Source organism: Poecilia reticulata, chromosome 21, assembly GCF_904066995.2.
Source record: "Poecilia reticulata chromosome 21, P_reticulata-male-v2, whole genome shotgun sequence".
In the NCBI taxonomy this organism is placed as follows: Eukaryota; Metazoa; Chordata; class Actinopteri; order Cyprinodontiformes; family Poeciliidae; genus Poecilia; species Poecilia reticulata.
The window spans coordinates 6,701,040-6,726,662 of NC_088850.1; the positions used below are offsets into that span (position 1 = coordinate 6,701,040).

General features: G+C 42.7%; 1 protein-coding gene across 3 annotated transcripts in view; it reads left to right on the plus strand.

Annotated features, from left to right (window-relative positions):
• Positions 1–25,623, plus strand: part of sipa1l1 (signal-induced proliferation-associated 1 like 1) — a 79,416-nt gene that overhangs the window by 48,141 nt on the left and 5,652 nt on the right. For 2 of the 3 annotated variants that reach the window (XM_008397398.3, XM_008397399.3), the window contains 14 exons: positions 3,529–4,108; positions 5,541–5,639; positions 6,182–6,357; positions 6,767–7,054; positions 7,338–7,487; positions 7,896–8,026; positions 19,657–19,754; positions 19,948–20,429; positions 23,193–23,378; positions 23,702–23,867; positions 23,951–24,185; positions 24,940–25,110; positions 25,218–25,329; positions 25,420–25,498. In XM_008397398.3, the coding sequence (XP_008395620.1) occupies positions 3,529–4,108; positions 5,541–5,639; positions 6,182–6,357; positions 6,767–7,054; positions 7,338–7,487; positions 7,896–8,026; positions 19,657–19,754; positions 19,948–20,429; positions 23,193–23,378; positions 23,702–23,867; positions 23,951–24,185; positions 24,940–25,110; positions 25,218–25,329; positions 25,420–25,498 (2,953 nt within the window). The remainder of the gene's footprint in view (positions 1–3,528; positions 4,109–5,540; positions 5,640–6,181; positions 6,358–6,766; positions 7,055–7,337; positions 7,488–7,895; positions 8,027–19,656; positions 19,755–19,947; positions 20,430–23,192; positions 23,379–23,701; positions 23,868–23,950; positions 24,186–24,939; positions 25,111–25,217; positions 25,330–25,419; positions 25,499–25,623) is intronic. The other variant, XM_008397400.3, reaches the window with a different exon arrangement.

Here is a 25,623-nt window from a genome sequence, read left to right on the forward strand (position 1 = left end):
AATTTTAACATTCTCATTGAAGGGTTTGAAAATCTTAAGTTTTCTGGTGGTTTTTAAAAAAATTTAATTTAAAGTCTTCAATCTAACTTTAAAAGTTGACTTGATGCAAGAAGAGAGAAACAAGGTAAACTTCATACACCTTCCTCATATTTCTCCCCTCGATACGTGTCCATCTCTGAACTCCCCACAGCATAAGGTATTGACTTGGTTTTTGTTTTGTTTTTCCTTTTCTTTTTCTTGGCTTGTTGAGCTGCTGTTTGTGGATACTGGAAGAGCAGACTGCCCACACACTGGATATTTATAAGCCCACAAATCACTAAAACCACAGGAATTTACCCTTTGATTTCCTCTGCTCAACCTCCTGCCATGAAGATCACCAAGAAGCCTCATAGTCCAGCATTTCCCATTGTGCAGCATTCCTCTCTTTCTTACCATATTCAGCCTCACCATTCTCTTCTCCTTCTTTTAAATCATTTCAATCTTGTATGCAGTGTAATTCTTTACTTTTCTGCCCCTACCTGTATGCATATATACCACCATCAATGCATTCTGTCCTGCATGAGTCACAGGTCCCGGCTTTACTGACTCACTGGTGTTTGAGATCAGAACAAGTGATTTCAGAGCTTCGGTATAATACATTTAGCAGCATCTTTTGTGACTGAAAAGAATGGAAATAAAAGGTCTCATTCTCATTGTTCTCCCTGCTTGTAGCCACTTTCAGCTCTCCTCGCAAAAATACCACGTGTGATTCATTACTCATTTGCAGAGTAGCAGGCATATATAGCGACAGTACTGTCAATTTCTTGCGTAGGAGTTGTCAACATTTTTCAGATTGCCTGTGCATTACTAAGTACTGTAAGTTAGCAACATTGCACAAGTCTTGAACAGCCATCAGAAATAACGTTGTGGCCAGCAGTAGCACTGTCTGGTCTGTAGCTATGCAGACAAAATGTCATCTTTCTTTTATCACTAGCAATGATCTTCATGAGTAGGTGAGGGTACAGGACTTTGACTGTTGAGTTGGACTCTACTCCCAACATGCATCAATTGGCCCTATTGCTGGGTCATTTCTGCTGTTTCCTTTTTTAACCATCTTTCATAGCTTTTGACAAGGAAATGATACATAGGACTATCAAAGATAGGTTGTCAAAAACATCCTATAGATGCTTCTATTTAGGCCAAGATAATGTATCAAATATATTATCATTTCTGTGCCAGTAAGAGGCAATAATACAATCAAAATTATGACATTTAGCCTTTGAAGAAATCAGGACAAAGTGAGATAGATGTGGGGAAAAGAAAAGCACAAAGCTGTCCACCCTTGTGGTTTTGAACACAGAAAGCAATGCAAGAAGCTTACTTCTGCTTCATTGTTTCCAGTTCCCATGGACACCCCCACAGTTAAGTCTTTCTGTTTCTGGACGGGTGGTGCAAACACAGCTGTTTCGCAGAACTTTTGTGTTATTGTGAACGGGGCCCAAGACCTGGGAAACATGAAAGATAAATGTGTTGTCAGGTCTCTGAAACCAAGAAACATTTTTTTGTACTTTAGCAACTGAAAAAGGCAAGTACCATCAGGTCATTCTGTATTAAGGACAGGACATTTTTGGTTTTCCAATGCCAATTTCTCCTAAATCTAAAGTATTTGTTTGTTGCGAGTGTCCTACTTCAGTTGGCGCTATATACTCTCTTCTGAGCCTCAAGATTTGACCATGATCGATTTGCAACTCCCCAACTTGAAAATGGTAATTTAGATGTCGCCAATCAACTAAGTCAGTCTGCTGCTAATCAAAATGCCTGGACGAAATACCTGGCCAGGTCTGACTCTTACCACCCCCAATTTGGTACCAAAAAACGAGGAAGCACTGCACAGAATCTGCAAATGAAGATAAATCTGGCTGGGAGTGATTGATGATTTGAGACAATTACTTTCTAGTGGAACTAACATTATAAGATAAAGAACATGCAGCTTTTTCACTTGTCAATGATTGATGTTATGACTGCTGATGTCTAAGCTTTCCTACTTGGCCATATTGACTAGACTTGAGCTGTTTCACCGTAGAGGAAATTCAAACAAACCTTTGAGACTCTAGCTTTTTTCCACTGCTTCCATTTATAAAAAAAAAAAGAAAAAAAGGTTCATTCTGCGATGCTATTTCAGCCAGAAAAATGCTTCCTCTTTCATATCCGTCTGTCACAAGCAAGTTAAGGTGGGAAATAAGCTGTCAACAATTTGAAGGCTGGTATAATTGAACACCACATGTCTCCAGCGAGGACAGGATGTCTCTAAGGTATGTTTAGAAATATGTGGGTGACACAGGTATTGCTTATTAGGCAATGTGATTAATCCCAGTGTCAACATGTGTGCTGATGCTTGTCAGCAGGAAATTGTGTGGGATGGGGGCTATGACTCCCTGTGCCTCTCTTGTCACCTGGCAATTATCACCTGTGATAGGATTTCGTGATTGAGCTCTTTTGGTTGAGTCTAGAAAAATTAAGCCATGCAGGAATATGAGCTCTCCAGGCCAGTGTGTTACTTGACACCTCTTTTATTGTGTGTGTTATTGTGTCTCATTCCCCCACCTGTTTGCATTTTTCCCCCTTTTCGTCAGCCTTTTATTCACTCTTTTCTCAGAAGCCTTTTCCATTTTATTCACCCAGGAGTCACATTTGGCTAGAGGTTTGGAAAAGTAGTCATGGTGCATCCTTTTCTTCTCTTCCCGTCTCTCCATGACGGCTCGGCTGAATTAATGACATACCAAAAAGGGCAAACTACCTCAAATTGCCCTTTCAGGATCTTACTGAAGGGGGAAAAAAGCATATAATTCAGCTTATACATGCCTTAAAATAACCTCAAGTAAACACACCAAAATTTGAGTGTTGCAGAAATTTTAAGCAACATATGTACATGTTCAAATGTCTTTTATTAAAACTGAAACACAGCAGTAAGTTATTCTTGCTTGTGCTAAACCAGCACAAGCAAGTACGATCTTACAATTGATGGAAGATCGTACCATTAATGACTCTTTCATTCTAAAAAAAATTATGATTCAAAGTTTTTACAGTTGAGTCTAACTGTTTAAAACATTGCAAATATGTAAATGATCTGTATTAAAGTGTCACAATCTTAATAAAATGTAGATATTTAAGTCTGAAAAAGTGCAGAATTTGGAAATGGAAAAGCTTTAGGAATGTTAAAAAAAATTAAAACACTGTCATATTTGTAAATACTTACTTTGGTAAGAAATCCTCTTAAAACTCATAAGTTGTTTCTCTGGCATGCCAGCAGCTAAGCACATTTTAATTGGATCCCTCAGTGCTATAAATAGTTTAAGCTGTTGATTGAAATTTTCTGGTTGGCTTGTTCTGTAGCAAAACAATAAATCAAAACAAAAGAATCCACTGCTTGATGTCTGGGTTCAAATTTCCGTTTCCAAACTGAGTATAACTAAATTTGATAAACCTGCTTCACAAGTCTCTCTTTAATGTCTGCCTGGCTAATTTGTTTTTCTATTTTTTTCTTCCTAGTGTGGCAGTCACCCGTTCCAAAGACATGCCCTCATTCGGCCCCCCTATCCCAGAGGGCGTGACCTTTCCAAAGTCATCAGTCTTCCGGGAGTTCCTGCTGGCCAAAGTGATCAATGCCGAAAATGCTGCTCACAAATCACACAAGTTTCGTGCCATGGCCACCCGAACGCGGCAGGAGTACCTGCGGGACCTGGCAGAGCGCCACACCACCAGCACTCCGATTGATCCCTCTGGAAAGTTTCCTTTCATTTCCTTGGCTCATAAAAAGAAAGAGAAGACCCGGCCGTACGAAGGAGCGGAGCTGCGCAGTCTCGGCGCGGTGACCTGGCCGGTTTACGCTGAGGATCATGGGAACGGAGGGGAAATCGAGGCCCTGTTGGCCATTTCCAATGACTTCATGATCCTGTTGGACCAGGAGGCCAAAGCTGTGGTGTTCAACTGCGCCACTAAGGATGTAATTGGTTGGACTCTCAGCAGTCCTGCTTCTTTAAAGATTTTCTACGAGCGAGGAGAAAGTGCGTCTCTCAGGAGCATCAGTAATAACACTGAGGATTTCAAAGAAGTGGTCAAACGTCTGGAGGTAAGAGGACTCACACCTACACAATGCCAGAATATTTACTTTATCCCAAATGGAAATTAAATGCTGTTGTAACTCATTATACATGTTTGATGGCGATAACATGCTTTGAGGAAGGGAAAACGGTCCTCATGATGAAAATTGGATCAAATTCACTTTTATTTAAATACCAAAAATGATTTTCCCTCTTACCTGACCTACTCACAGACTCTCCTACTATTCAATGACGACATTTTTTTTATTTTTGTATGCCAGCCTGCTGTCTCTTCATGCGTTTCACTTTATTGAGGGGAGTTTCAGAAACACCTCTGGACAACATTCTGCTAATGGCTCATACACCTACACATACAGTGAAGTGGATGCTTGTTCGTTCTTAGCCGTTTCCATGGAAACAGGCTGGGGGGAAAAAGGTGTTTTCTTATGTAATCAGTGGAGCTTTAAAAATCATTCAGTGTTGCCTTTTGGTTTTGAAAGGTATAAATGCATGCGTGTTTACGCATGCGAATGTTTTTTCTCTCATGATCTGTTTATGTAACTTGAATTGCGCAGAGATTCTGTGTGTTTTCGTTCTCTTGCATACCAGTAAATTTCAACAAAAGTCCAATTATTCATTAGCAAATATTGCTCTATGTCCAATTGGCTTTTGATTAAAAAGAGGAAGTGATCAAACTTTAATTATTTTTCTGCTCTTTGTTTCTGCCCTTATGCCTTTCATTTTTTTCTAATACTCTTTATTGCCCCTATTAACACAGAAATGTTCAACTGCAGTAACTTTTTATATTAGGCACTTTTCAGTGGAGCTTAACTTCTTTGGTGAGACAGAAAAATGCAGAGGTGCCTTTAAGCCTGAAGATGCATCATTAGAAAAAGGAAAAAAGGATCTATGTAGTGAGTAACCATAAGAAGGAGTTATTTGTGACTTGGACTTGCTTTCACAGATCCACTGTGAGCTAACTCATCGGTGGAGTTTCTTTTTCCAAGTGTTCCCATTTTCAGCCCTTCAGATGAAGCATAGTATCTTCTCAGCCCTCTTCTATCCTCGCCTGAACAATGGGAGTCACATGATGAAACGAAAGTTCAAGGGAGTTTCTCTCTTGTAACTCGTCTTTGTCTCCACGCAGACACCGGTTTCACCAAAAGAAAGAACTTTCCGTCTTGGGTGTCATGTGTTGAGTGCAAGTCAATTCAGAAACCTGTGTGTGTGATGTAGCTGCATACTTTCTGCCCTAAACTCTCTTGGGCCTCACCTGTATCCCCTAAGATCTCTCAGCTTCAATAGAACCATGTTTGCAGAGACACAGAAATAAACTCAGTTACAAACAGAGGCAGTCCTTCCAGGTTTCCTAAACGGGACATCAGTTTAACTTGGAAAAGGACGTCTCGACCTGTGATCACTTGATGTGTCTAATTCTCCCTCTGCCCTCAATCTGTCCAGTTTCTAACTAAGGGCTGTGAGACATCCGAGATGACTCTTCGGCGAAACGGTCTGGGGCAGCTTGGCTTCCACGTCAACTATGAAGGCATTGTGGCAGAGGTATTGTTTCTTAACATAAATGTTTTATTTTGCACATTTGGTCATGATTTAGGTGTTTTACTTAAGCTTAAGTAACGTTTTTTCATATTACTACCCATACGAGACAGCAAATCAAAAGTGTTTGGTGCCATAGGAAGCAGTTTGACACAAAAATCTTGGAACCGGGTTATTAAAGATACACTGTTGAATATTTTATATAGGCTAAAAATATCTATCCCAAGCATATGCAGTAAAATAATGCACTAAATTTAAACAAAATTTCATCTGTGCATGTTTAACTCTGTTTTTGATGCAGCTTACTTATAATTTTGCTGGCTGGATATGAGACTGCAACAGTCAATAAGTCTCTCTTTTATTGTAAACAGTTGGATAATCCCTGGATTTTTACACATACAATGATTTAGGCTTTTTAAAAAAAATGTTTTTCAAATATTCTCCAGTTTTAAAAAACAAAAAAGCCAATCACCATATTTGAATTTTATCTGTTTATGTGACTTTTTTTTTAATGGAGACTAGCTTCACTGAGACTTTGTTGTTTCCAGGTGGAGCCCTATGGATATGCTTGGCAGGCGGGACTCCGTCAGGGCAGCCGATTGGTCGAAATCTGCAAAGTTGCTGTTGCGACTCTGACCCATGAGCAGATGATTGACCTCCTCAGAAATTCAGTGACGGTGCGTGTTGTCATCATCCCACCACATGATGACGCCACTCCACGCAGGTAAGTGGAAGTGAATATATGTAAACAAACTCACTTTGACACCAGCTACTCTGTGAATAGTGGTTTTGAGGCTGTGTGTTTAGTATTTGGCATCACTGTGTCCAGTTTTAGAGTAGAAGGTGTTGAAATCTGACCGGACAAAAACAAATGCTTTTCAAGCCTAATTTAAATTAGCTTCAGAATGTCTGAACTTCTTACAGGCTGATAAAAATCAATCTACTTTTACAGATGCAGCTCATGAGTGCATTGGGACTCAAATCGCTTTAATGTGCAAATTGTAAAAGCTGAGGCTTTGAGGCAGTAGGACAAATGTGACCTTTTATTTGTGACATTCAATATTCCCAAATCCCAAAGCCACATGAATGGCGAGGAACGTTTTAACTTAACCCGTTTGTCCCCGTCTCTGCAGGGGCTGCTCGGAGCTCTACCGAGTCCCGGTGTCTGAATACAAAGGCAGCAGCACAGACAGCGGCTCCTTTGAGTACAAGTTCCCGTTCCGCAGCAACAACAACAAGTGGCAGAGGACGTCCAGCAGCCCTCAGCAGTCCCTGACCGCTTCGCCGCAGCCCCACACCCCCAACCGAGCCATCAGCCTGGGCAGCTCGGTGGGGAAGACCCTGTCTGCTGAGAGGCTGGAGAGAGGCGCCGCCATTCCACGCAGCGTTAGCAGCGACGGGCGACCTCTGGACTCCAAGAGGTCAGAGCTGTTTAAATATGTGTTGCTAGAATATATATATATTTTTGTACAGTTTGGCTTAACTGCTCATATGAGTTTGTTCTTCTTTCATCAAATGACCCTTTTTAGCATTTGCACACTCCAGTTAATGATTAATTTATTGCTAAATTAGTCGGCAACTGGAGCTAACATTCGCTGTATTCACTCTGGCATGTTTTTTAGCTTTTCCATTCACTGTTGTTGTTCCTCACTTTCCAGTGAATACATTTCCAAAGTGTATCTCTATAACTTGTTTGTATTGCAGGATGTCTCCTGGCACTGAGAGCTACAGCCTGGCCTCCTCGCTGGCGTTGGGTCGTTCGCCTCACAACCGCAGCTCTCCCAGCAACCTGTCCTGTTCCAGTGAAGCCTCAGGAAGCTCTGCGCACTGGAGGCAGAAGTCCATGCCTGAGCAGTAAGAGCGACACTGGAATTGTTTGTCGAATGCGTCTTACCCAAACTCAACATTTGTATCCTGTAAACCTTTAACTTGCCCTGAGGCACTCGCTTTGTCCTGATTATTCATCCTGTTTATTTTAGTGACATAAAAGCGATGGTGCAATCATCACTTTTCATACTTAGAGGACGTTGAATATATAGACTTTGGCATTTCAGGCCACAGAAGTAAATTACGTTGAAAATACAGTATATTTGTCAGACAATTGTAATATTTCAAAGTAAGGTTCTCTACTTCCACCCACTACAGCCCTGAGGCAAGTTTTCATTATGTCTTCCTGCCTTTTCTTGCTCTGCATCTTTAATCACTTGTAACAAGTTTAAAAAGTATTGCCTCAGACTTGTTTGTGATTTTCTGTTTTGACAGGTTTGCGAGCAGCCGGCATTCACCCATGTCGTCAGAGAGACGGGAGGCGACCGGAGAGGGCGGATCGAGCGGGAAGTCCACCCCCAACTGGTCAAGAATGGAGGAAGGCGGAGGTGAACGAGGGTCAACAGGTGAAGTATTCCAGTGTGTCCACACATCCTTAGAAAGACTTAAATTCATGTAGCTAAAATAAAGCCTTAAAATGTCTTAAATTTGTTTTATTAAAAAAGAAGCAATTCAGCCTTAAATGCGTCAATTACAGGTCTTAAATTTCGTGGTGTGTCTTGTGGGACTTTTTTGTCACTCGAATGTTTGAATCACCCATAGACATAATCATTGGGTTCTGTGACAGAAGGTGATTGCAGCTACTGCTGACTAGGTGCTAATTTACCCTAGCTAGCTTGTTAGCTAGGGAAAAGTGCATATTTATCGCCTGTTGGCTGGATGACATTTGCCATTGTCTTACATTGCCATCCTGTGCAATGCTACATTCATTCTGTGCTTAAAAATCTATTATATAAAATATGCCTTTTGCTTTTGTACAATTCTGCTTGCTAATGGTCTTTAAAATGGTCTTAAAAAGTCTCAACTTTGTGGTGGTGAAACCTGCAGAAATCCCATATTCAATAATTGATGTTATTGAAAACTAGCTCAAATGTGCGGAGTCCCCCTCCGGCACTGTTTGCTGTTATATATGTCTGAATGCAAATGTATGCAAATGGTAATTTTAAACATGCAAAGAGTGGGTGCAGTTGATGTATGCATTGGAGGAGGAGACGGCACACGAAAGAAATCCTCCATATTTATCTCTGCTTTAAAACCCTTTGAACTGACAGGTACCGTGAGGAGTATGTGAATAGTGGTTATGTGATACACCACAAAGTGAGAAAATTTAATTATCACTCCAGACCAAATTACCCTGTTAAATAGAAAAAAAAGTAACCAAGGTTCGGGCAACGTCTCACCAGGAGACCGGAAGTGAGGAGCCCCGCCCCCTGCTCTTCAGACCGAGTTTGGGGAAGAAGACGGCGGTTGTCCTTTTTTTCTATCTCTGACGCTGTTCGTCTTTACAGGTTAGTAATGAGAAACTGGTGAAGGCTGCCCCCCCGATAAAAATGTGGAGTAACAAGGTATATTTGGATAGGATTTGTAATTTGATAGATGTGCTGAAACATTGAAAAAAAAAGGATTTGTTAGCTACATTTTGGCTACAACGGTCAACTAACGGTCGTTCTGAAGATCGCTACATGTATCTTTTAGCTCCGTTCCATTCCCCGAACAAACATAGGTACCTTGACATACATTGTGTTGTTTTATCTGTTAAAAGTGAATTATTATTAGTAGTAGTATTATTATTATAGACGTTACTTTTTCTCCCTTTCTATGTAATAAATTAAACTGTAGTTATTCAGTCGGTGAATAGTTAGTCAAAAGAGATTAGAGCTTAATGTTTCGTTCATTATAACATCTCGATCTTGCATTATTTAACATAATTAATCCTCTTATTTGAGAAATGTTTTTTTTAATGTACATCTCTGCGCTGTGGATTGACTGGTGGGAGTTGATACTTTTTTTTTACTCAGGTGAAGGCTGCGTGTTTTTTTGGTAGCAGCAGAGGGACACAGGAATGTGATTGTTCTAGGAAGTGTTAATAATTTCATGATTTCAATAATTTGTAATAAAGAGACCGAGTTTGGGGAAGAAGACGGCGGTTGTCCTTTTTTTCTATCTCTGACGCTGTTCGTCTTTACAGGCTCTCCGTCAGGATCAAAGGGGAAGCAGAAATTCACCGCAGGAAGAAAAATAAAAAAAAATAAAAAAAATAAACATCATTTGTTACAACTGTCCATCATATGCTGAGACGTGTAACAAACTGTGGGGGCTCGTCCGGGATCTCTCCTCATCAAAAATATTGGGAGTAGATCCAGAGATACCAGAACCACGTGACCAAGGTGACCGCTGAAGACCAGGAGTCAACCCGTGGGTGTCCAGATTGGAAGATCAGTGTGGGAAGGAACCGCGATCCTCCACTGGAACTGCACTGCTGATCCTGAGGTCAATGTATGCTGATCACCAAGGAGCCACATTGCCGATTCAGAAGACAACGCACTCTAGCTGCAGCTGAGCCACGTTGCTGATCCAGAGGACAACGTACTCTAATTAAAGCTAAGCCAAGTTGTTGATCCAGAGGACATCGTACGCTATCTTCAGAGGAGTCAACTCATCAATTTGGAGGACAGCGTGTAATTTATCAGAGGACTGAACTGGAGGACCGAGCTGTAGGAGAACCAGACACCATGGCAGAGGTTCGCAAAGAGTTAATATGGAACATCAAGAAACAACTTTTCAAACTCCCAAGCGACAACGTTTATCAGGTGGCAAAAGACATTGCTACTGTTAGCCAGCATGGAGGTGAACTGGACCCAAACAATGAAGAAAGCTGCATGGACTTTGTCATTTCCTTTTGCAGTCTGATGCCTTACTCGAGCGGGAAGACAAAGGTATGGGTTGGTTGCTGGATTTGAATGATTTGATATATAAGCTAATGAATGCTGATGCTACTGATAATTTTGGAGCGAGTGTGTTAGATGATGTTTGTGCACATATTAAACCTAGTCACACTCAGTCTGTAACAATCAAACACTCCACATCACAACCCCATGCTCACTTTAACAGTACAGTCATACAGTCCCAGCCTGACTCTATTACCCAACCCAACACAAAAATGGGGTCGGTAGAAGGACTGAGGCAGCTGTATGAAGAACTGGGTGAGAAACTCCGACAGTATGAATCTAGTGTGACCCCACCAATTCCAGTTTCTCTCCACCAAGTTGAGTCAGAGTTATATAACAGACCACAAATGACCCCGGATCAACCTGTGTGTCTGAAGGACCTCTCCTACCTTCAGCGCAAAGATTTCAAAGTACATGGTGGTCAGGTTGGAGATCAGAACTCTGACTTAAGCTACAACAACATCAGTAAACAAATTGATGAGGGAGTAAAAGAGGGTTTTACAGAGGCAGAAGTGGTCAGGGGGGTGTTGAGGATCATAAAACCAGGAGCCTTTAAAGACATGCTTGTAAACAAAGACTCAATTACTGTATCTGAGCTCAAAGGCTTCCTCAGGTCCCACCTTGGTGAGAAAGCATCAACTGAGATGTTCCAGGAATTGATGTGTGCCAGGCAATCAGACCAAGAACCACCTCAACAGTTCCTGTACCGCATGATTGGGCTAAAACAGAAACTCCTTTTTCAAACTCGACACACCAGTACAGACATCACATATGACCCCAAGACCATCCAAAAAGTCTTTCTCCATACTATATACCAGGGTTTAGGAACGAAACATGCAGACCTCCGACAGAGACTGAGGCCCCTGATTGCAAACAGTCAAGTTACAGATGAGGAAATCCTCAGCCAAGTCATGAAAATCATGAGTGATGAGAATGAGCACCAACGCAGACTGGGCCAACTCCCTAGACAAAAGACAACACAAGCACACAGTACCAAAGTTGAAACAGGAGGTGATTACAACAAGTCACAAGACGCAGCAGCAGACAGTAAGAATCTCCAGACAATAGGACAGCTCAGTGCTCAAGTTGAAGCCTTGACTCAGATGGTGGCTTCATTGATGGACCTGCATACAGCTAACCCACAAGTGTCCCTGCCTCTAACTAGGTCAGCCCATATGCAACCACACCCTCCCTACCAACCATCCTCAAGCAGGCGGCCACAACCTCTGTTGAGACAACCCACAGCTCAGATGAGGGGCAGGATGGCTCGTTGCCCTGGGTGTACTGAGCAGAACTCACAGGAGTGTAACCATTGCTTTACATGTGGAGAAGCAGGGCACAGGGCGATTGGGTGTTTGAAGCGAGTCAAGCCACAGGGAAACGGGACTCGGTCTCTGATGAGGGACACCCAGAGACCGGTGAGCAATTCCAGTCCCGACCAGTAGATCAAGCTTCAAGTCAAATAGCAAGACGCCTCCAACGAAGACAACGTCAGGAGCCTCATACACCTCTCGGCCAGAGAACAGTCGCCTGTAAAGCACCCCTGGTTGGAAAGAAAAGCCTGCTGAAATGCCTGCTTGGTGGCTACCCAATTACAGCCCTATTTGATTCAGGGTCACAAGTGAGTATAATCGACCAAGAATGGGCTGCCACTCACATCTCAAATTGTACTGTGAGACCCCTTTCTGAGCTATTAGAGGAGGAACTCAGTGTCTATGCAGTTACAGGCCATTCAGTGCCGTACAGTGGATGGGTAGAGCTCACTGTCAACTTAGCAGGAAACGATGACCCCAACCTGACCATACAGGCTCCTTTTCTTGTCAGTCAGCTGCCCCTGCCCCAGCCCCTTCTTGGTGCCAATGTACTGGAGGAGATCATTAAAAGAAAGGAGTCCTCGGGTGAGGCGGTTGCCACAGTGGTCAGTCTCCTCCGTGATGCATTTGGGATAGAGGAGGAGCAGGTGGAGGCCATTGTGAGTTTCATCCAGGTGCCTCCCAGGGCATATGACGATCCAGTCACAATAAGGGTGGGTAGAGACCACACTATTATTCCCCCTGGCAGAACAGCTCATGTGTGGTGCAGGGTACCCCCAAATTTTAACATCTTTGACCCTTTTGTCCTATATGAGCCTGCAGAGGGGAGCACTGCTTTAGGACACTTGGGTGTGGGGGAGGGCCTCTTAAAAGTCAATGAGGCCAGGCGACCATATGTTAAAGTGCCCATCTCCAATCACTCAAAACATGAGGTCATCCTACCCAAAAGAACTCCTCTGGGAACCATCCAACATGTCATAAAGGTCCTGGAGACCAACACTCCAGGGTCCCACAAAAAAGAAATGGCTGCAGTTAGGGTCAATGGAGTTGCATCCTCCAGCAGCTCTCTAACTGACTCCTGGCTCCCTCCTGTCGAGATCAGTCACCTAAGCCTAGAAGAACAACAGGTGGTAAAGGAAGTGCTCTGTGAGGAGTGTGGAGCCTTCTCCCGTGATGGTGATGACATTGGATGCATCCCTTCTCTGCAGATGGAAATTAGGACTAAGGATGATATCCCAGTCCAAAGAGCCTACGCATCCATTCCAAAGCCACTCTACAAAGAAGTGAAAGAGTACATCCAGGAACTTCTGGTTAAAGGTTGGATTGTGAAATCTCAGTCACCATACGCAGCCCCTGTCATATGTGTCAGAAAGAAAGATGGGTCCTTACGACTTTGTGTCGACTACCGGCTCCTCAACAACAAAACTGTACCTGACCGCCATCCCCTCCCTAGAATCCAAGATCTCACTGACTCCCTGGGAGGATATGCTTGGTTCTCGATTCTGGACCAAGGGAAAGCGTACCATCAAGGCTTTATTGCCGAAGGGTCAAGGTACCTGACTGCGTTCACAACCCCATGGGGCCTGTATGAGTGGGTCCGAATACCGTTTGGGTTGTCGAACGCACCGGCAGCTTTTCAAAGGAGCATGGAGGGGATGCTTGACGAGCTGAGAGATGAGTGCTGCATCCCGTACCTCGATGATGTTTTGTGCTTCTCCAGATCATTCGAAGAGCATGTGCAGGTGTTACGCAAAGTCCTCCAAGCCTTGCAGCGCCATGGTGTAAAGTTGAAGCCAGAGAAATGCGAGCTCTTTCGCAAGGAGGTCAGGTACGTTGGCCGGTTGGTATCGGCAGATGGAGTAAGGATGGACCCTAAAGATTTTGAAGCAGTACAAACACTGAAACACAAGACACCACAAACAGTTGGGGACATCAGGCAAATGCTCGGGTTCCTGAGCTATTACAGAACATATGTGCAGGATTTTTCACGTATAGCCAAGCCCCTGTATGACCTGCTCCAGTCAAAGGCCGACACCTCTCAGCTTAAATTGCCACGGGGAAAAACAAAAGGCCACCAGCAGTCCTCTCGAACCCCAATAGAGTGGACCAAAGAACATCAACAGGTCCTTGAGCAGCTCATTGACCGATTGACCAAACCCCCAGTGCTGGCGTACCCTGATTTCGACCGCCCTTTCACACTTCACACTGATGCCTCCCAAAAGGGCCTGGGTGCGGTTCTCTATCAAGTTCAGGATGGAAAAATGAGGGTGATTGGATATGGGTCACGCACACTGACGCCAGCGGAACAGAATTATCACCTACACAGTGGCAAACTCGAATTCCTGGCATTGAAGTGGGCGATTTGTGACAAGTTCCGTGATTATCTGTTCTATGCCACACATTTTACAGTCTTCACGGACAACAACCCACTCACATACATCCTGAGCACTGCCAAGCTTAATGCAGTGGGTCACCGGTGGGTGGGGCAGTTGGCTGACTTCCACTTCGACATCAAATATCGACCAGGTAAAACTGCCATTGATGCCGACACCTTGTCGCGATGGCCCCTGGATATAGACACTTTTATGGATGAATGCTCTGAAGAACTATCAGAGGACACAGTCTGTGCTGCATGGGAAGGAAGTCGGAGAGCTCAACAGAGAGATGTGGCCTGGGTGGCAGCCCTCAACTTGTCACATCCTTGCCAACCCCAGTTCGAGGGTCTGCAGACAGTCAGTCACGATGAGCTGGTGAGGGAACAAAGGAAAGACCCCGCCATTGGGAAAGTTGTGGAGTTGAAACAACAAGACAAACCACTAACAGAGGATGAAAGAAATAAAGTTGATGGACACACGAGGAGGCTGCTGCGAGAGTGGGGCAAATTATACCTGGAGGATGATCTGCTCTACAGAAAGACTGCGAGTCGACAGCAACTGGTTCTGCCCGCCACATATAAACAAACAGTTCTGACTCACCTCCACAACAACCTGAGTCATGTCGGCGTTGAAAAAGTGCTGAGCTTGGCAAGGGAGCGATTCTACTGGCCTTTCATGAAAAGCGATATAGAGGACTACATCACCAGGAAATGCTCTTGCATCAAACAGAAGAAACCAGTTACAAATGAAAGAGCCCCAATGGGAAGTATTACATCGACTTCACCCCTTGAGCTGCTATGCATCGATTTCCTTCACTTGGAAGCCAGCAGGGGTGGGTACGAGTACATCCTGGTTGTTATTGACCACTTTACCAGGTTTGCCCAAGCCTATCCCACCAAGAACAAGGCAGGTAAGACGGCAGCCGACCGACTTTTCAATGATTTCATCCCGAGATTTGGGTACCCGGCCAAACTCCATCATGACCAGGGTCGGGAGTTCGAAAATGACCTCTTTAAAAATCTCAGACGATTAGCTGGTGTGGCCCATTCAAGAACCTCCCCATATCATCCCCAGGGCAACCCGGCCGAACGACTAAATCGTACCTTACTGCAGATGCTCCGGACTCTGGGGGAGAAAGAGAAAGAGAACTGGAAGGATCACCTACCTCATGTGCTCCATGCCTACAACTGTACAAAGCATGAGGCCACAGGGTTCTCCCCGTACTATCTGTTGTATGGTAGACATCCTCGCCTCCCTGTTGACATCCTCTTTGGTCTCATAACAGACCAGGAGGCCGAACTCAAAGAGCCAAATGGATATGCCGAGAGGTGGGCTCGAAAAATGACTGAGGCATATCAGATAGCCAATGCAAACAGCCAACAATCCAGCATAAAGGGAAAGACATACTATGACAAGAAGAGCAGAGGTGTCGTCCTTCAGCCTGGGGACAGAGTACTGGTACGCAATCTCGGTGAACGTGGGGGCCCCGGAAAGCTGAGAAACTACTGGGAGCAGCAGATCTTCATCGTCAGAGAGCAGGTGGGTGACAACCCTGTCTATAAAGTCAGCCCTGAGCGAGGAGGTCGGCCAGTTCGCACTCTACACCGAAACCTACTGTTACAGGTAAACAACTTACCTATAGAGCCAGTCCAGAACCCGACCACAAGTACAGCAGAGTCACAAAGGAAAGCCAAAAAGAGTTCAAACGACCTTCAGGCCAGACATGCTGTACTGCACTCAAACACAGATGACTCTGACGAAGAGGAGGATGGGGGAAAACCTCGTTACTGGCTTCGAATACCTGTGGAGAGACCCAAACCAAACTTTCACTCACCTGATCAAAATACTGCAGACGCTTTCCAAGAGATAGCTGAAGAGAATAAAACCAGTTTGATGGAAGCAATCCCAACCGAACCTGGACAGGAAGGAGAGTGTGTCAGAAGTGGAAGGCGGGGGTCAAGCAGTGGAGATGGACAATATGTTGAGGAGCTTCAGTCCACATTCCTGGAGGACATACATTCTGCCCCTCAAGAGGACAATACTCCAGCACCTGACGCGGAACACCCCGTCCCCCTGAGACGGTCTACAAGAGAAAGACAGCCAAGACATATGTTCACTTACCCGACTCTGGGTCAACCAGTGTACCAGTGCCCCATTGTGAATGCAGTTGGGACCCAACCAATGCAGTGTATGTACCAGTGTCTCTCCTCCCCTTACTTCTATCCTATCCAACCACCACCCATTAGCCCTTACCCTTACCTACCTGTTATGTATCCAACACACTGTAGATAGAACATCTGGGAAAGATTGTTACATACCTGAAGCACACATACGTCATACACTGCATACTCACCTGGAGCGACCTGCAACACACAACACTACATATTTTTATTTTGCAATGTTTTGAAAAAAAAATTATGTTCAGTCAAGTTATTTTGGGGACTAAGTGTCAGGGGCCACCTTTGTTTGTTGGGGAGTGTGTGATACACCACAAAGTGAGAAAATTTAATTATCACTCCAGACCAAATTACCCTGTTAAATAGAAAAAAAAGTAACCAAGGTTCGGGCAACGTCTCACCAGGAGACCGGAAGTGAGGAGCCCCGCCCCCTGCTCTTCAGACCGAGTTTGGGGAAGAAGACGGCGGTTGTCCTTTTTTTCTATCTCTGACGCTGTTCGTCTTTACAGGTTAGTAATGAGAAACTGGTGAAGGCTGCCCCCCCGATAAAAATGTGGAGTAACAAGGTATATTTGGATAGGATTTGTAATTTGATAGATGTGCTGAAACATTGAAAAAAAAAGGATTTGTTAGCTACATTTTGGCTACAACGGTCAACTAACGGTCGTTCTGAAGATCGCTACATGTATCTTTTAGCTCCGTTCCATTCCCCGAACAAACATAGGTACCTTGACATACATTGTGTTGTTTTATCTGTTAAAAGTGAATTATTATTAGTAGTAGTATTATTATTATAGACGTTACTTTTTCTCCCTTTCTATGTAATAAATTAAACTGTAGTTATTCAGTCGGTGAATAGTTAGTCAAAAGAGATTAGAGCTTAATGTTTCGTTCATTATAACATCTCGATCTTGCATTATTTAACATAATTAATCCTCTTATTTGAGAAATGTTTTTTTTAATGTACATCTCTGCGCTGTGGATTGACTGGTGGGAGTTGATACTTTTTTTTTACTCAGGTGAAGGCTGCGTGTTTTTTTGGTAGCAGCAGAGGGACACAGGAATGTGATTGTTCTAGGAAGTGTTAATAATTTCATGATTTCAATAATTTGTAATAAAGAGACCGAGTTTGGGGAAGAAGACGGCGGTTGTCCTTTTTTTCTATCTCTGACGCTGTTCGTCTTTACAGGCTCTCCGTCAGGATCAAAGGGGAAGCAGAAATTCACCGCAGGAAGAAAAATAAAAAAAAATAAAAAAAATAAACATCATTTGTTACAACTGTCCATCATATGCTGAGACGTGTAACAGTTACATAAGCTGTAACTCTGACAGGAGCCTTTCTTAACCCTCCCATCGCCCTTCTCATTCCTCCTCCCATTCCCCTGCAAGCTGTGAGTTATAAAGCCTTTACAGACGTCTTAATGTCTCTGCAAACAAAAAAAGGTGAATGTATAATAAAATCAGCAGGAAAAAGAGAGATTTTCTTTTTGTTGTTAAATTGTAAGAGTGAATGGATTTTCGTCTCTTGCACGCCTTCCTATTCTGAGGCTTATTAGAGGAGAAGCGGAAGACGGCGTCCGTCTTTCTTGTCAACACACCATCATTGTGTGCCTTTCCTTCCCTCCCTGCTTCCTGTGTGTCCCTCACTTTCCGTTGCTTTTCGTTTTCCTCTCATTCGTCTTTTAATTCTCTGTTGCAAGAATTCTCCCATCCGCTTTTAAAAAGATTTCTCTTTATATTCTAGCTGTGCATTTATGCATTCCCCAAAGTCTGCCTTTCTCTTCTGATTCCAAGCAGAATGTTGCTTTTGATTTTTGACCAATTTAGTTTCAGCCATGTCCTCAACCTGTTGCTGACCACCACAATCACAGCTGAAGGCCTCAGTCTTTCATTTTGTGGTTGTTTATAGCATTTATGTCATGATTGGTTAGGGAGGAACGATCTGTACTGGGGCAGCTGAGCTTAAGTCAGCCAAGATTCCAGCCTTCAAAAAACCCTCTCTGTTGCAGTGTGGTTTCTGTCTTTTCCTTTTCCTCCCATTTTTAACTCCTGACCCTCTAGCTTTCAGAATGATGTGGCCAAGCTCTGTCCAGAAATATCAGAAGTCACACAAAGTGCACTTCGTTCATTTCAACATTTTGTCTTGCTACCATACATTTCAGTGAATTTTTGTGTCATTTTAATGATAGATCAACGTAAATTACAGTAATGCATAATTGTAAAGTGGAAGGAAAAGGATAATGTTTTTAAATTTGTCTAATAATCTGAAAAGTGTGGTGTACATGAGAGACCGCCTTGTTGAGCCACCGTTTGGTCTTTTTGGGTACGTTTCCACCTTTTGGGCTGGGCAATATAGACATTTGCTTTAGCAATGTCTGAAATGACAGTTAGGAATGTAAATTATATTACCTAAGCATAATTCAAGTCCATCTCCTACACATGCCAAAAATTTCAGAGCTAAGATTATTTACACAAACAAAAAAACATCCCTATAAAAAGATTATCAGGTGTAATGAGGAAGTACTGTTGGAAATATATCCACCCCATCATACGATTTCAGGTTTTCAGGGTCAAATGTTATAATGATTGAATTTAAATGCATGTTGAGGTTTTCAGATTTTCTTCCACTTTACGATTGTGTGGTGCTTTGTGTTTATGACTATAAATTACCTGGAGGTTTAAAGTTGCAGCATAAGGAAATGTGAAACGGTTCAAGGGATGCTGTAAACATTCCTCTTATCTTGTTTAGATGATTCATTTATTGGAACGTTTTAAATACTAAAGTGCTTAGTTTGGCTCATCTAAAGCAAGTTTAAATCAGTTGTGATTTACAGTATACTAGATATAAATCCACAGGAACTCTAACACTCCGGCTTACACCCAGCTCTAATTAGTGCAGCGAGCCCGTGGGCTGCAGTGCAACCGTACAAAGTAATAAATATTCTAAATGAGATGGAAACTACGTTTTTAGATTCATCCCAACAGATGTTATGCTTCCACCCCAGCTCTCCCTGTGTCTCATGCTGCTGTGCTCATTAGCTGCCTGCTCTGTGTATCTTATTGCGTAACAGATAGACAATTACACAATAGTCCCATTTATGTCGAGGTTTACTTCGGGACTCTTTCATGCAGCACATCTTGCCCAGAGCAAACAAAGGGGGTGGGGGGGATGCATTTTTGTTTGATGTGCGTTGCTTTTGATGACAACCGATCTGGGATTTTGTTAATAGGCGATGAAAAGGCGAAATGAAAATAAGAGTGCTGGGTGCTTCCTGGCGGTTTTGTCGCATAATGATCTGTTGAATTATCAGCAGCTTTTCGGTGCTGCAGGGTCTGACTGCGTGTTTTGCCACCAACTCTGGTTTGGTTTGATGTTGTTGCAGAGGCTCCAGCTTCCAAGTCCGGCCAGGGCTACTCTGGAGCGCCTCGCATCCAGAGGCAGGAACAAGTCATCCACCTCTCCCCAAAGAAGAGCAGCCAGGTCAGGATGTGAAGCATTCCTCCTAAAGTCTCCTGACAGTTCAGTTTGCTCTGTAAAATGTCAGACTCTTAGTTAATTAAATTAGTACTTATGTAACATCTTGTCACAATGGGTCACTCGCTTATATAACACTTCATGTTTTCTCTATTAATGGAAACTTAACTGTTTTTATTGGGTGTTTTTGCCCTGGCAGTCAGACGGCCCGTACTCCGGCCACTCCAGCAGTAACACTCTGTCCAGCACCGCTTCCAGTGGGGGCCACAGCGACAGCGACAAATGGTACGACTTGGGGACCGGCGGCGGCTCCAGCGGTGACCAGGGCGAGCCTGAACCCAACGGCCTGGGCGGAGGAGGCTACCTCCAGGGAGCCTCGGCTGACAGCGGCATCGACACCGGCTCTTACGGAGCCTCGCATCACTCCCACTCCCACCATGGCAGCACCACCTCTCTGCTGGCCCCCAGTGGGAGCAGAGAGAACAGGGAGCGCTCTTCGTCTCCGTGGCACAGTCCAACCGAGGGAGGACGTAGGATGCTGGAGAGGTCGCCTGCTGCTGCCGAGTCTCCGGGGCCGCCGTCAGAAAGGAGCCGTGAGTCCGTGGGTCGAAGCCCACCGACTCATCTCCTGGTTAGAGACAGCAGCACTTTCAGCCTGGGTGATGGTGGATCGCATTCAAGGTCAGTTTGGACAGGATGTAAAGATTCATATCAGTCAGAATATGACAGAGGTGATTTTAATTAAAATAGTCAGACAGTCTTCAAAAGAAATGGGACGCCCTACATCAGTCTGTTTATTTTTCTGGTATATTTGTCACAGGTCTGGCTCACCAATATTTATATTTACATCTTGTATGTTGCACGATGTAAATATATGGAGCTAAATTGGGGCCATAAGGTTTTAAAACTAAAAATAAAAAATTGAAACTGGAAAAAATATGAATCTGAAAGCAGAAATGTTGACACTGGAAAAAAAAAAATCGACATTGGGACAAAGAAAATTTTGAAACAAAAAAATTGAAATGGAAAAGATTTGAATCTGAAAAGAAAAAGATCAAAACTACTTTTTTTTCCAGCCTATGTTTTTTTGGCGACCATAAAAATAAACTTTCGCTTTTGTCATTAGTGTATTTAGAGGAGCCTCAGATGCTGAAGGAAAGATGAGGACAAAAGGGGAAAAAACCCTAATACTTTTAATAATCATAAAAAGTGATTTGGTCTCTGGTCTCAATCATTATTATAAGATACATTTTAAAATAATTCATTAACATGTCACATTTATCAGGCTGCTTTGCTGATTATCAGAAGGCAAGAGGCAGCATTTATGCTCAACAAATGTAATAATTATTGAATAGTGAATAAATGTGATCAAAACATTCAAATAGATGATTTTTCTTGACATTTTGTAGCCTAGAAGTTAATGCTATTGGGAGGCTCTGATAAAGCAAATGTTTTTCTATAAACCTGAAAGGAAGTGGTGAGTATTCTCTTCCTTGTCTTTCACAATCGTGTGATACTCTGCATCAGTCACATAAAATCACATTGAAAAACGACGTATTTATGAAGTGATCAGACGACACAATTAGAAAAATGTCTGAACGCTTTTCTAAGGCACTGTATGTTTGTGATGTAACGGTACATTGTGTTGAAACTTCCACCATCATGTCATATTAATAAATTTTTCCCTGTATCATATCTTTCTGTGTTTGACACAACATGGAAATCCATCTCGATCCTCCTTCCCCTACACAGATGAACCTCGGCTTATGTCATCACAACCAGCTCAATCTGTCTGTGTTTGGCAGACGACCCGCATTCCTGAGATCTCCATTCATGCAGTTCTGAACTGACTCTTCTGCACTTTATAAAGAATCGAAACAAAAGAATAGGATAACTGAAGCAGTAGGAAAATAAATCCTGTGATTTGGGACTTTGTTAGAAATTTTAGACCAAAAAATAAATAAAAAATTGTTGGTTGAACTGTTTCTGAAACACAGCCCGACTTTTTCGTACTCTGATGATTCTTGCACAGGTTTTGGGCTTGGTTAAGCTGGTAGACACATGATCCAGCCAGAGGCCGAGGTAACAATCTAAAGCAGATGGCAAAACACAAACCGTGTGTTGTTTTAAAGTCATAAACTCACTTGGTCTATTTTGTAGCTGCTTTTTTAAAATGTTTTCACCTCTTTTTATTACTTCTAATATTTATGGACTCAGTCGACTCCTATCTGCTTCCAAGCAGCCAATGCAAACAATTTGTGTAATAACTTTAAGATGCCACTTGTACACATATAAAAAAGCAACACATATATATTTAGCTTTTATAAACTAACATAAAAGTTTCACCTCTTTACCTAAGTTCAGCTTTGATTTCTGAATTTGACTTTTATTTTATTACTCATAACCTCAGCACGTGCCGCAGCGTGATTCCTGTTCTCATTACTTATGCCAAAATGTTTATACCCAAAAAGATCACATAGCAGACAGCCTCCTTCTCAGCAAGACTTTTGCTGGAAACCAAGCATAAAGAGTAATTTTAATTCCCTCTTATCTTTCCACATTAGGCCTCAGGAAATGTGGAACACATGTCCTACTTTTCAAAGCTGAGCTCGTATCTCAAGCTGAGGCGAGCTCCTATGTCCGGCTCTTCCTGTTGGAGCAAGTTCATTTCATCGGTCCAGACAGAGTTACACTATGGTTGTTTACCATCAGAGTTATGGAGGGTAAGAGAGGGAGGTTAATTTGGCTGCTGCTAATATGTTTAAGCAATAAGTACATCATGTGCCTCTTCATTTAGGTTACATGTGATAAGTCAGCACAAAGTGACACATATTTATAGGAACAGGGATACTGGGTTTAAAATAGGGGTGGGCATTTATCGTATCATTTGTTATTTATAAACGATAAATTAATTGGATAAATTCCAATTAATGATGCTTAAAAATCCCTAAAACTGTCTGTATTATCCATATTTCTCTTTGTCCAATAGAAGTGATTAAATAAATATCAAAATACTTGAAAATATGATTTAATGCAGTTACTGTGTGCAGTTTAGTGATAGTGAATGTGACTGATGTCCAAAAGAAGCGTATGCTTTTTAAGACCAATATTATTGTTTGTGGGGTTATGAAAGCTGTTCCATGCAGTCACAGCCATACAGTTGCCTAAAAAAGTAATAATTTGTATTGTCGCTTTTACAACAGCTCCACAAAATATCGGGATAAAAATTTAAGCCCATATCGCTCCCACCCTTATATATATATATATATATATATATATATATTTAAAGTGTGGGACACGTTTATATTGCTACTAATCAGTATTATTTACTAAATAGTTGGATTTTGTTTTGAGCAAAACATTTACTCCTTGTTCTCTCCTTACTGAGATAATTGTAAGATAAAAATTGTTATGCATCATCTCATTTCCTTGGTTTCTCCTCAGGCACTCTGGCCACAGCTCACCCAGGGAGGAGTCGTCGTCTTCAGCCACCTCCCCTTCGTCTCAGTCTTCAGTCTCTCCCGGGCCAAAGACCTTCTACCCCCGACAGGGAGCCCAGTCCAAGTACCTGATTGGCTGGAGGAAGCCTGGCTCCACCATCAACTCTGTGGACTTTGGAGACACACGGAAGTAAGGAAGAGCGGAGAACATTACAGCAAATCTTTAACAGTGTTTTCCGAGAGTAAACTGTGATGAAACTTTAGCAGGGATTTGTTAAAATGTAAATGTTACCATATATTTGTCTTTTTATTTATTTCATATTTAGTTGGCGTTTCTCCTATGGCTCTTTATTATTCTTTTTTACGTTTTCACAGCATTTTTCTCATTACATGCACGTGTCATCAGAATACATTCAGTAGTGACATATCTGTTGCTTTATTGCCTCCTTGTGGCTGAGGGTTGTACAGCAGAAACTTTAATTTGTTATACTAATGTTATGTTTATGCTTTCAGGAAATCGCCAGGTGAAAGTGGAGATGTGGCCCCCACCCCGGCAGCAAGACCGTCACTTAGAGACATGCACTCCCCCCAGACTCATGCTAAATCTACTGTGGAGGAAGATATTAAGAGACACCCTGCTCATGACACTCCACCTCCACCAAGAAAGCACAAGGAAAAGGTAACTTTGCACAGAAACGGACAGGGAACAGAAGTAAGATTTAAATGATCTCATCCTCGCTCTCGCCCTTCAATCCGACTCAGCACGGCCAGAAGTCGCCTCCAAGCCAGCCGCTCAGCCGTCGCCGCTCGCTGCACCGCACCCTGTCAGACGAGAGCATCTATCGTGGTCAGCGGCTCCCCTCGCTGAGCGACTCGGTCACTGAGCCGGCACTCGCCACCGACGTCCTCTTCAGCTGCTCCACCCTTCCTCGCTCTCCCACAACTCGCGGCGTGCCCCTCAGGCGGCCTTCCTACAAGCTGGGAGTTAAACTTCATGGTAAGAAGGAGAAAGATTTACTTTGTACAGGATGCAGGTGTTTAAAATCCCTTAAAATACTTGAATTTTGTATAAAGTTCTTGATTGAAACTCCAATCTAACATTTGATTCAAAGCCTAAATTTGGAAAAATGTTGCTTGCAGTTTAAACCAGATATTTTCATACACCTAATAAAATGACATGTACACATACTTGGGTTAATTAGAATTACCAAAATTATTTGCTAAATGCCACAAAACAAACTGATTTTTGTATTTTTCTCTGACCGGTCAGATGAGGGACATTTCAAAACATTAAATTTTAGTTGTCATTGTCCTTGCTGTAGGATGTAGATTGTAATTACAAGACATTATTAATAACACTAATAAATGATGCTTCAAAATAGTGAATTAAAACATTCTTCTTTAGCTCATTTGTACTCTGAAGTGGGGTGCTGGAAAAGTTTGAAAATCTAACTTCAAAATTCTTAAAAAGCTTGAATTTTGTACAAACAAAAGTGTACAAACCCTGTTCTTAACATGTTTCTTTATTTTTTTTTCTTTCTGTAACAAAACTTGTGTCCCTCTCACAAAAGAATATGTTTAATTACGTGAATATTCTTAATCTGAACAGTGATAAAACATTAAAGTTGTTCAACATCTAAAAAGAACAACTAGAAATTCAGGGAAACATGAATGTGGAAATGCTGCCCCCTCTTGATTCGAAAGGTGAAGTGCTTGATGATGCGAGAGTTGTGCTCTTTTCACATTAACAGGTGACCTTTCGGCGTCTGACACGTCATTGGTGGATTTGGTGGAGCGTCATCGGGGACCCCTCCCTCAGGAGCTGATGCCCCTCCCCTCTTCAGGTAGAGACAGTCCTCTCGAGTGGACTCACCTGGTGGATGTGGCCAGTACCTTCGAGAATGAGAGAAACACACACTACAGTAAAACAAAAAATACTTGTTCTACACCTTAAAGCTCATCAACACACAGACTTCTGTGAATGCAGAATTTAGAATAACTTGAACTTTTCTCCTTCTCCTCCTTCCAGTCCAGAGAAGTTACGTGTTTGGAGATGCAAACCACCGAACCAGCGGAGCATCCAGTCCTCAGCAGCCACACATAGAGCTGCAGCCTGCTCCTCTCTCACGACCCTCATCAAGGTTTTTATCTTCACAGTGTGACAACGTTCCTCTGTTCAGCAGACTTTTGATTTACAAACCTGCTTTCTGGGATGTTTTGCATTTCTGCAGTGAGGGCCACATAGGGCTGGAGAGGAAGGTGACTAAACTGGAGGCCATGGTGAAGATGCTGCAGGAGGACCTGAAGAAGGTGAGATAAAAGTTCTCTTCTGCATCGACTCTACCATCTGGGTGATAACTTATAGGAAGGGGATCATTTCTGGGAAAATACCCTGATTGTTAAGTTTTAAGAAAATGTTTTCTTTGAATTTCAAA